This window comes from Gossypium hirsutum, chromosome A05 (assembly GCF_007990345.1).
Source record: "Gossypium hirsutum isolate 1008001.06 chromosome A05, Gossypium_hirsutum_v2.1, whole genome shotgun sequence".
Taxonomy (NCBI): Eukaryota; Viridiplantae; Streptophyta; class Magnoliopsida; order Malvales; family Malvaceae; genus Gossypium; species Gossypium hirsutum.
Genome location: NC_053428.1, coordinates 52,165,729 through 52,177,319, shown reverse-complemented (window position 1 = coordinate 52,177,319; position 11,591 = coordinate 52,165,729). Strand labels below are relative to the sequence as shown.

Here is an 11,591-nt window from a genome sequence, read left to right as displayed (position 1 = left end):
TGTTCGCAACGAAAATTGATTATTAGTGTAATACCCCAAACCTGGGATAGACGTTAAGGCCATATTTGACGATGTCACATGGAAGGGATTTTGAAAATGAAGCTAACTCGATAAAATCTTTAATTGCCTTTACTTATTCCAACCATATGTTCAATTAGTTGTATTGCCTTAAAACATATTAATTTAGCGAAAGCTTAGAAAAACGTTGTGTTTTAGAAAGATAGTTCGTATTTTTAGAAAAAAACAATGCTCAACGTGAAACCATTATAAAAATATGCAGTCAAATCCAAAAATAAAACCAAAACCAGACAGTTAAATAGTCCATACAATCCCGGAAAATATAACTTAAATGAAACCATAAAACAAAATAAACCAGTGATAATGTGTGGCCACCATCGAGTCCTCCGCTGCACCGATCCGCCTAACTCTGTGGATTACTTGTACATATTTAACAGAAAAGAGTGAGTTTACGTAAACTCAGTGTGTAACCCCACATAATTAAGCATGCACATAACAGAAAATCAGAATCAGACATATATAGATTCGGGCCTAAGCCCATCTTAGATACAGACAAAGATATATAGATCAGAATCAGAAATCAAATGTCTTACCCCCATCCTCTACACACCATCTCCGACCATCTCTACACACCATGTGGGATTTAAAAACACTCACCCAACCTTACACACTACATTGTACTGATGCGGTACAGAACAAATTAAGTGCAGCCAAGTTGCCAGAATATGGGGAATAAACGCCTTTTAGTACACTTCCTCCATATATATATCATCCAACCCCAATATCAGATATAGAATATTCAGTTTCAGACATACAGATTAACCATGCTCACATGCTTACATACAAATATAACATGCATATATTATCATGCTCAGTATAGAATATCAATCAAACAGATCATACGCTTTAGGGTTTAGTTAGCCCTTATCGACCCTACAGTAAACCCACAGTCGTTTGGGACGACCCGTGCAACCATAAGGAAAAACTCAGATAAATGGGCCTATACGCCCGTGTGGGTCCACACGCCCAGATTAGCCTTGCCCGTGTAGATCACATGGCCCAGCCCAGTTATCACACATCCATATGGCGTGCCTATGTGGGCCCACATGCCTAATCTGGCCTAGCTCGTGTGGCTCACAAGACCACACTTTGGCTATCACACGGTCGTGTCTAGCGCACGGCCTGGCCTTCGTCGTTCACACGGCAGTGTCGTCTCACATGGCCTACCAGACGGCCTACCACCCAGACGTTATGGTCGAATCTGACGTGCCACATTGAAGTTAAAAATCCATGTTTCATTTAAGTGCTTTAAATACCGACTTTTGTTAAGCACACTAAGTGAACGGAAGCTAGGCACCAGGTAGGAATCCATAACAGAGGAGGTGAGCCATGAAGGCTGCTTAAGTACCAAGCTCTTCGATTGGATCCAATCCTAGACATGCCCACAACCATTGCCACACTTGGCTTAAATCGAGTCGTAATTTATTTAAGTTGAAATCTTTGATAAATCGGATAATCGTGGCATGGTGTTATTTTGAAAACAATTATCATTTTGAAAACACGTCCTAAGTCTAGCCCATTTATTATCAAATAGATTAAAGTTATTAAAAATAAAATAATCCCAGAAAAAAAAAGAAAATAAAGTTAGAATGGCCCTATTACAACCCAAAGAAAATAAAATAGTAAATAAGATAACTTAAAGAAAACCAGTCACTTGTTTCAAAGCCCAAAAGCAATCACTGTCGCCACTCTGAATCCCCTCCGGCTCCAAGTCCCCAAATCAAGGCTCACCTGCAAGGTTAAGGGAAGGGGGTGAGTTTGGAAACTCAGTGTGCAACAAGCCCCTTTCAGAGCCCAAAACAATATCAGCCTACTGGGCCTAAGCCCAAATTCCATCTCAGCATATACTGGGCCGAAGCCTTTTCATATTTCATATTTCATAACATTGGGCCGAAGCCTTTATTGTAAACGGTATGACCCGTCGGCCCATTTCATTATCACGAGTAATGTCAATGAAAGAATGAATGCAAGCCCATTTGGGGAGACTACTCGACCCACCATCCGCTACTCTCTACCCGTACCAACCAACACACCATGTGGGGAATGACTCAACCCACCCAACCAACACACCACTGGCAGCATAGCTGCTTTATCATATAACTGGAGGCCTAGCCTCTTTTAATAACTGGGGCAAAAGCCCTTTCGGTAAATTGGGGCCTAAGCCCTTTTCAATAAACTGGGGCAAATACCCAACCCAATGCATTTATGAATACATCATGTGCATGTCATACACATCATGTGCATATCATACATATCATGTGCATATCATACATATCATGTGCATATCATATCAATATTGTATATCAAAATCCCATGTGTCAAGTTCATAATTAAACCCTAGGGGTATAATAGTCATTTTTACCTAAGGGCAAAACAGTCATTTTCATACTATAAGGGTAATTTCATAATCTTCCCAAATATTAGAGTTTTCCATGTTCTCTAAAAGTTACTAACAATTCATATGTTCTAAACAGCGATTCTGGCCCATTTTTAGTGTAACCGAATTATTGGGCCAAAAACCCCTAATGGCCCTACATAGCCAATTTTTTCATCTAGGCCCATTTAGCCTATATTCCATAATGTTGTTACCAGTCTCAATACGCAACTTAACAGGTTTCCCTTTTTTACCAATTTTACCCAAATAGGCCCGAAAGCCCATTGGGCCAAACTTCAGCCCCTCGAGGCCCAACTTACCGTCATGCCAAAAATCGTGCTCTTACCTGTTCCAACGATCCCGATCGTCAACTTAGCAAATCTAACTAACCAATGAGCGTTCTCTTGCTCACAAGTCCTCGAAATGCCAGAATTTCGGCATTTCGGCTTTTCGGCATATATCGTTTTAAGCTATGAAAAATGGTTCGTTACACACCTGGTTGCGATATTCCTCGATGAGATCTCCTATACGATTTCTCCTATAATCAACCACTTATAGATCAGCTCACAATAATTAAACCAAAACGAGAACCATCTATTATCAAGACTTACACATTCGGCCACCATCCATCATGGCCTTAGCGTCCATACCTTTGCCGAAGTTGATGACTAGATCTAGTCACTTCAATGAGTCGAGCTAATCCAAGTCAACACTAGGAATTGCTGCTCCTCCACTATACAAACCATAAAAAGATTAAAAGAAGAAGCCAATAAGGCCTATACCCACATTCGGCCACCTCCTTAAACTATAGGGGTTTCGACTTTTGTCAACATTTACTATAGGAATCGTTTAGAGTTCGAGCACTTACCACAGTCTCTCTTTTTGAATCCATCTATGCCTAGAAGATAAAGGGATTGGCCACCAAAAAGTGAAAAGAAAAAGAGGGTTGCTAGTCAACAAAGAATCAGCACCACCTAGCTTCACAGATTTCAACTTTTTTGGTATTTCGGTAGAAGTGGAGGTAAGGGAAAGAAACAGTAGATGAATGGAGGGAAGTAGTGGGTTGGTTTGGAAGAAGGAAGAGGAGGAAAAGATGAGAGAAGAGATGGTAGATTTGGCTGAAAAAGAAAAAGGAGAGAAAAGACCAAACCAAAGGAAGAAAATGGCACAACCTAGACCCTAATGCCGAAAATCCCTAACTAAAACCCCTCTGCCAAAATCCCCTCTCTAATCCCCTCAATTCGGCTAAGCTCTATCCATCTCTCAAATCCCTAAAATCTCTCCCCTTATCCCTCCTTAATCCATGCATCTGACTATTTCAAACTCTCTCCCACAGAGTTCCATCCAGCTTTAAACTCTAGCATGCACAAGCATAAAAATAACATTACCTTTGCCATCCCAGGGAATCGAACCCAGGTCTTCCTTCAATACTTACACGCCACCTTTATAGCCCCATAGTGGCGTCACTTAGCCACTTTACTAGAGGCTCTTTTGTGTTACATTTTACCCACAAATTTTAATAAGACCACCTATCCAAGACCCCTAACTTCTTAAGTCCAAAATTCAAAAATTCCACCGGGTTTTGGCCAACACATGGGCCTTCCATAAGCCCATTTACCTACTCAAATTATGAATTCCACAACCAAACACCAATTTTTAAAAACTTTACCAAAATATCGAGAATCACTAAAAACCCAAAAATCAGGATATTACACACCCGGTATCGATTTGATGCAAAAACTATCTCAAGCCCTTCCAAATCTAAAATTCAACAAACCACATTCACAAGATTAGTCCCTAATCACGACTAACCCGTAATTACAAAACCGATAAGAATTCGATTCCAGTGTTTAACACTTACCCTAACCCACCGAACGATTTGAATATGATTCTACGGGAGTAAAGACACGACCTTCTTGATTCGCTATTGCCAGAACACAAATTTCGTTACTAAACAAGAAAGGGAAAAATATTCTATCGATTCTAAAGAAGAACTCCCCACTCGAGCAAAATTACCACCCTCACTTACCAATTCGTGCGAATACCGTGAACAAAGAAGAAACAGTTCAAAAAGAAAAATGGTGAGGTCGATTCAAGAGAAAGAAAATAATAAAAAAGGAAGAAAAAGAAAAGGAAAACAAATGGTGGAGGAAAAAAAGAAATGTCAGATTCCTTTTCCTGATCGGAAATTTCTTAGAGGCGAGAGAAAAAAAGAAAAAAAGAGACACTACCAAAAAAAATAAAATAAAATTAGGAATAACCCACATATCCCTAAATTCACTCACCACTTCTTAGGATTCAAATTCATCAAAACTCTCCATCGCAGAACCGAACAAAAATAAGTACCCTTGCTAACGCAGGGATTTGAACACATAACCTCCAACACACCAACTCCATCACCACTCGAACCAACAAGCTCATTTGATATGGAATTACAGACAATTAAATATAAGCCCACTGAATAGAGATAGGGCTTAATTCCAAAAATAACAAAATTTGCTAAAGCTAGGGCTTGAACTTAAGACCTCTCAGACACTCCCAGAACACTTAACCACTGAAGCAGATACATATTTGTGTCACAATTTTACAGAAACATAAATAAATATTTTGGGGCTTTACAACTTTACCTCCTAAAAGAAATTTCAACCTCGAAATTTACCTGATCAGAACAAGTGAGGATATTGCTGATGCATTAAATCCTCAGGTTCCCACGTGGCCTCATCAGTGCTATGATTCTGCCACAACATATTCACTAACGGATTAGAACCTTAACATCTCGATCTAGGATCTGAACCGGATCCTCCTCAAGTTCAAGTCTGGCCTAACCCCGATCTCCTCTACAGAGACAACTCAGGATGGATCAGAATGGTACTGCCTTAACTTAAAGACGTGGAACACATCATGAATACGGTCCAGCTCATGGGGTAGCTCCAATTGATAAGCTATTGGTCCTACATGCTTCAGAATTCGGTATAGTCCAATAAACCTAGGGCTCAGCTTGCCCTTATGACCAAACCTCAATATCTTTTTCCTTGGAGAAACCTTAAAAAACATGAAGTCCCCCACAAATACTCAATATCATGCCTCTTTAGATCTGCATAAGACTTTTTCCTATTAGAAGCTGCCTTTAGACGATCCCGAATCAGTCGAACCTTATCCTTATTCTCCTAAACCAGCTCAGGACCCAACACTCGATGTTTGCCCAACTCAGTCCAACACAAAAGAGTAGGACACTTAAGACTATATAGAGCCTCGTAAGGTGCCATCTGAATGCTAACCTGGAAACTGTTATTGTAGGCGAACTCAGCTAGCGGTAGATAATCCTCTAAACTGCCTTAAAAATCGATCACACAGCTCCTGAGCATATCCTCCAATATCTAAATCACCCTATCAGATTGCCCATCGGTCTGAGGATGGAACACAATACTGAAGTCCAACCTTGAACCTAGAGCCTCGTGCAATTTCTTCTAGAATCGAAAAGTAAAGCGAGGGCCTCTGTCAGAAATAATCGACATTGGAATCCCATGCAGTTTGATCATCTCAGAGATATACAGCTTCACCAACTTCTAGAGAGCAAAGTCCATCTGAATCGGAATGAAGTGGATAGACTTGGGATCTACGATGATCCAAACAGAATCCTTCTTAGTGGGTGTCAAGGGCAGCCCACTAACGAAAGTCCATCGTTACTCGCTCCTATTTCCACAAAGGAATCTTAATTGGCTGCAAAAAACCTGAAACAACTGATGCTCAGCCTTAACTTGCTGACAAGTCAAATAGCAAGCAACGACATCAGTAACCTCACACTTAAATCCCGGTCACCAGTATAAGTCATAAAGGTCGTGATACATCTTATTACCACCGAGATGCATAGCATAAGGGCTACATGCGCCTCCCTTAGAATAGACTACCTTAGGATAAAGTCATTGGGCACATAGATCCATCTTCGAAAACACAACACACCATCACTATTTAACCCAAAATTAGCAGTAGTAACTCTTTCAATCTGTCAAAACCTCAAGCTTAGAGACTCATCCCCTAATTGCTTATCCCGTATCTGCTCAGTCCAAGTCGGCTTAACTTGCAACTCAGCAACAATGTCCCCTCATTGAACAAACTAAGGAGTACAAACATCACCCTCAAAATAGACATCGCCCTACGACTTAGAGCATTGACTACCATATTAGCCTTACGAGGATGATACTCTATCATGCAGTCATAATCCTTGAGCAGCGCAATCCATCTATGCTGTCAAGGTTCAACTACTTTTGAGTAAGGATATATTTGAGACTCTTGTGATCGGTGTAAATGAAACACCTCTCACCATACAGATAATGTCTCCAGATTTTCAACGTAAAGACTACTACAGCCAACTCAAGATCATGTGTCGGATAGTTCCCCTCATGTGTCTTAAGCTGATGGGACGCATAAGCCACAACCTTACCATCCTGCATTAGAACGCAACCCAAACCAACATGCGATGCATCACTGTACACTACAAACTTCTTTCCAGATTTAGGCTGTATCAGAACAGGAGCCTGAATCAGAACAGATTTGAACTTCTCAAAGCTTGATTACTACATATCAGTCCAGATAAAAGGCACAAAAGCTTAGTCAACTGCGCAACAATCAAAGAGAATCCCTCAACGGAATGCCAATAGTATCTTGCCAACCCAGAAAACTATGGATCTCAGGTACATTCCTAGGCTGTTTCTAATTCAGAACAGCCTCAATCTTTTGAGGATCAATACAAATCCCCTCCGCAGAAACCACATGCCCCAGAAATGTTACTTTACGAAGCCAGAACTCACACTTGCTTAGTTTAGCATAAAGTTGCTTCTCACGCAGAATCTGAAGCACTACTCTAAGATGCTCATCATGCTCATCTTTAGCCTTAGAGTAAAACAGAATGTCCTCGATGAATACCACAACGAATTGATCCAGATAAGGCTGAAACACAAGGTTCATCAGATCCATGAATGCAGCTGGAGCATTCGTCAACCCAAAAGGCATAACTAAGGATTCGTAATGCCCATAACGAGTCTTAAATGCAGTCTTATGTACATCCACCTCCTTAACCCTCAAGTAATGATACCCTAACATAGATTGATCTTAGAGAACACAGAAGCCCTTCAGAACTAATCAAATAAGTCGTCGATCCTCGAAAGTGCATACTTGTTCTTCACAGTTAACTTATTCAACTCCCGATAATCAATGCACATCCTCATGGTTCCATTTTTCTTCTTAACAAATAAAACTGGTGCTCCCCACGGAGACAAACTAGGATGAAAGAAGCGACGGTCTAGAAGTTCTTGCAGTTGAGCCTTGAGCTCAGTAAGCTTTTTCAGTGCCATATGGTAGGGAGCGATGGACACTAGAGCCGTACCTGGAAGAAGTTCAATCCCAAATTCAACTTCTCAGTTCGGAGGCAATCCTGGTAACTCCTCAGGAAAAACATCCAAAAAATCCCTCATAGTTTTGATATCCTCAATTAAAGAGTCCTCAGAAGTAGAAACACTGATGTAGGTCAAGAACGCCTCACACCCTTTCCAAACCAATTTCTTAGCCACAAGTGCAGATATCATATTAGACAAATAATCCTGATGCTCTCTGATCACAACCACGTCATCATCCATCTCAGTTCTCAGAACGACCCTCTTAATCACACAATCCAGACTAACCCTGTGCTTGACCAACCAGTCCATCCCAAAATTGTATCAAGCTCACCAAACGGAAGCTCCATTAGATCTGCCAAAAAGACAGTTCCTTGCATCACTAGATGTACATCCCTATAGAGTTTACTAACCCGAATAGATTGCCCCATCGGACTCAGTATAGTGACCTCATTAGTAGTGCTCTTCACAGAAATCCCCAAAGTCTCAGATACATTACTACCTATGTATGAGTGAGTAGACCCTATGCCTATCAAAGCAAGGTAAGGTACATCATTAATAAAGAACATATCAGTGATGACATCAGGAGTATCTCTATCCTCTCGGTGACGTATAGCATAAACCAAAGTAGGCTGCCTCGCCTCTGTCTGACCAGCACCATGGCTCGGTGCTCTTTGCCCTCATCCCATACCATTACCACCCCTAGCCTGACCACGACCCCTAGGTGGCTACTGAACTACTCTCTGTGGCTGTACAGGACCTGACAATAATGCTTGCACCTGATCAGCCCTCAATGGACACTCTTGAATACGATGCTCTAAAGACCCACATCTCAAACAAGCTCCAATCATCCTCCAACACTCGCCCGGATGACGTCTACCACAATCACTGCATGACTGCAACCCAGTCGGAGCAATAGAAGAAATAGGGGCCTCCACTCTATCTGGCCCATCAGATCTGGCCTTTTTCTCAGGCCTCTGCACAGAACACAAGGGCTCCGAATCCCTCTTATTCTTACCTCTCTCACGGTCTCTATTTTGGCGCTCCGCGCGCTTAACATCCTCAGTAATCTTTGGCTTCTCTACTAGAACCTGAAATCACGCTCCCTCTGTGGAGCTATCAGAACCCTTAGATTGTCCCTTAGGCTGTCTTCAAACCTAACACATCTCTCATACTCGGACGCCACCATGCCTTGAGCGTAGCAACTCAACCTCAGAAATTTAACCTTATATTCAGCCACAAATCGGTCACTTTGCTTGAGATTTAGAAACTCACGCATGCGAGCATCAATAGCTAGCTTCCACATACTTGCTCTGAAACGTAGTCTTAAAGAACTCCCAAATCAGACGGTCAGGCTGACTACCCTTCTAAACAATTAACCACCACTGATATGCTTCGTCGCGAAGCAAGGAGACTGCACCCTTCAATTTCTGCTTGGGGGTACAATCCAAGTCATTCATGATTCTCTTAGTGGCCTCCAACCAGTACTTAGCCACATTAGGGGCAACTCCTGTGACACCCCTAAATAACTCAGCTCTATTAGACTGGAGACGTTCAGTTACCAACCCTCGGCCTTTAGATCCAGAATTGGGTCCAGCAACCCTCTCTAATATCCTTAGCATAGCTTGGGACAGCGCGTCATCCCCAGCCGATCGACTCTGATACCCAGTTTCAGTAGCAGGTGACACAGGTGTTTTGCTAGTATCCAGATTTGGCATGCTGTCCAGAGATGAGGAGTCAGCTTGAGCCCTTTTACGGCCTCTACCTCAGCCTTGAATACTAGTCTACAGATACCTCGTGTGCTTATTGTGACTTAGAAGTTTTATCTACTTTAAAAAATTTATGCATCAATTTCAATATTTATTAACAGATGTTTTATGCATAGAGTATCAAAAATCCGGAGTTGTTTTCGAAAGTTTTAGTCTCAACCAGCTTCACTACAGTTTCAGAGTGTACTAGCTATAGTGTTTTCAAGTAGACTATTAATAACATTTTCAGAATTTTCTACCAGAAATCAGAAATACTTAAAGGATCAACGCAGTAGACTCGGTGAACCACATACTAATCAAAATATTTTAAAACCATTTGAAAAACAATTTCTTTATACAAAATTTTGGAACCCAAAATTCACAGCTGAGTTTTACAACTAGGTTCTGATACCACTAAATATAACACCCCAAACTCGGCCTAGACGTTATGGCTGTATCTGACGATGTCACATAAAAGGGATTTTGAAAACGAAGCTAACTAAATAAAACCTTAATTGCCTTTACTTATTCCAACCATATGTTCAATTAGTCGACTTGTCTTAAAACGTATTAATTTAGCGGAAGCTTAGAAAAACGCCGTGTTTTAGAAAGATAGTTCATATTTTTAGAAAAGAAAAACAATGCTCAATGTGAAACCATCATAAAAATATGCAGGTCAAATCAAAAACCCAAAACCGAAGCTAGATAGTTAAATAGTCTATACAGTCCCAAACAATACAACTTAAATGAAACCATAAAACAAAATAAACCAGTGATAATTTGTGGTCACCATCGAGTCTTCCGCTGCACTGATCCACCTAACTCTGTGGATTACTTGTACAAATTAAACAGAAAAGAGTGAGTTTACGTAAACTCAGTGTGTAACCCCACAGAATTAAGCATGCACATAACATAAAATCAAAATCAGACATAAATAGATTCGGGCCTAAGCCCATCTCAGATACAGACACAGATATATAGATCAGAAGCAAAAATCAAATGTCCTACCCCCATTCTCTACACACCATCTCCGGCCATCCCTACACACCATGTGAGGTTTAAAAACACCCACCCAGCCCTACACACCACATTGTATCGATATGGTACATAACAGATTAAGTGCAGCCAAGCTACCAGAATATAGGCGATAAACGCCTTTCAGTACACTTCCTCCATATATATATATATTATCCCAACCCCAATATCAGATACAAAATATTCAGTTTCAGACATACAGGTTAACCATGCTTACATGCTTACATACATATATAACATGCATATACTTTCATGCTCAGTATAGAATATCAGTCAAACAGATCATACAGTTTAGGGTTTAGTTAGCCATTATCGACCTTATAGTAGGCCCACAGTCATTTGGGACGACCCGTGTAACCCTAGGAAAAACTCAGATAAATGGACCTACACGCCCAGATTGGCCTTGCTCGTGTGGATCACACGGCCTGGCCCAGTTATCACATGCCCGTGTGGCCCACACGCCCAATCTGGCCTAGCTCGTGTGGCTCACATGACCACACTCAAGCCATCACACGTCGTGTTTAGCGCACAACCTAGCCTTCATCATTCACACGGCCATGTCGTCACACAAGGCCTACCACCCGGTCGTGTGACGTCGATAGAGATAGTGCTTAATTCCAAAAATAAAAATATTTGCTAAAGCTAGGGCTTGAACTTAAGACCTCTCAGACACTCCCAGAACACTTAACCAGTGAAGCAGATACACATTTGTGTCACAATTTTACAGAAACATAAATAAGTATTTTAGGGCATTACAATTAGAAACTCGCTAGCTAAAGTTGAGATTTAATGTCTTGCATTTCTGAAACAAATATGGGCCCGTTCATCCACCATGTGGATAGTTTTGATATTATAAGATTTTGGTAGATGCATCTAGAAAATAATCACATATGTGTTATCAACTCGCAACCTGTCATTTGCAAGATTGCTTGTTTAAATGATTAAATTTTGATTATGCAGTTAAAA

The 11,591-nt window shown here is 41.0% G+C and overlaps 1 protein-coding gene across 1 annotated transcript; it reads right to left on the bottom strand.

The window, feature by feature from the left end:
• Positions 1–6,487: 6,487 nt before the first annotated feature.
• LOC107960992 (uncharacterized) lies at positions 6,488–8,085 on the bottom strand. Its single transcript, XM_016897235.1, has 4 exons — positions 7,906–8,085; positions 7,175–7,399; positions 6,889–6,987; positions 6,488–6,697 (listed from the first exon to the last, which is right to left on the bottom strand). Exons 1-4 carry the CDS (start codon positions 8,083–8,085, stop codon positions 6,488–6,490), a joined length of 714 nt encoding a protein of 237 aa, XP_016752724.1.
• Positions 8,086–11,591: the final 3,506 nt, after the last annotated feature.

Excerpts from the sequence above, each read along its gene's own strand:
- LOC107960992 (XM_016897235.1), bottom strand. The coding sequence starts at position 8,085 with ATGGATGATGACGTGGTTGTGATCAGAGAGCATCAGGATTATTTGTCT. Across the intron at positions 7,400-7,905 it reads CTATGAGGGATTTTTTGGAT|CCTTATCTGGATCAATTCGT; the intron begins GTTTTTCCTGAG and ends CTTGTGTTTCAG. Across the intron at positions 6,698-6,888 it reads TTCTAATGCAGGATGGTAAG|CATAGATGGATTGCGCTGCT; the intron begins GTTGTGGCTTAT and ends GAACCTTGACAG.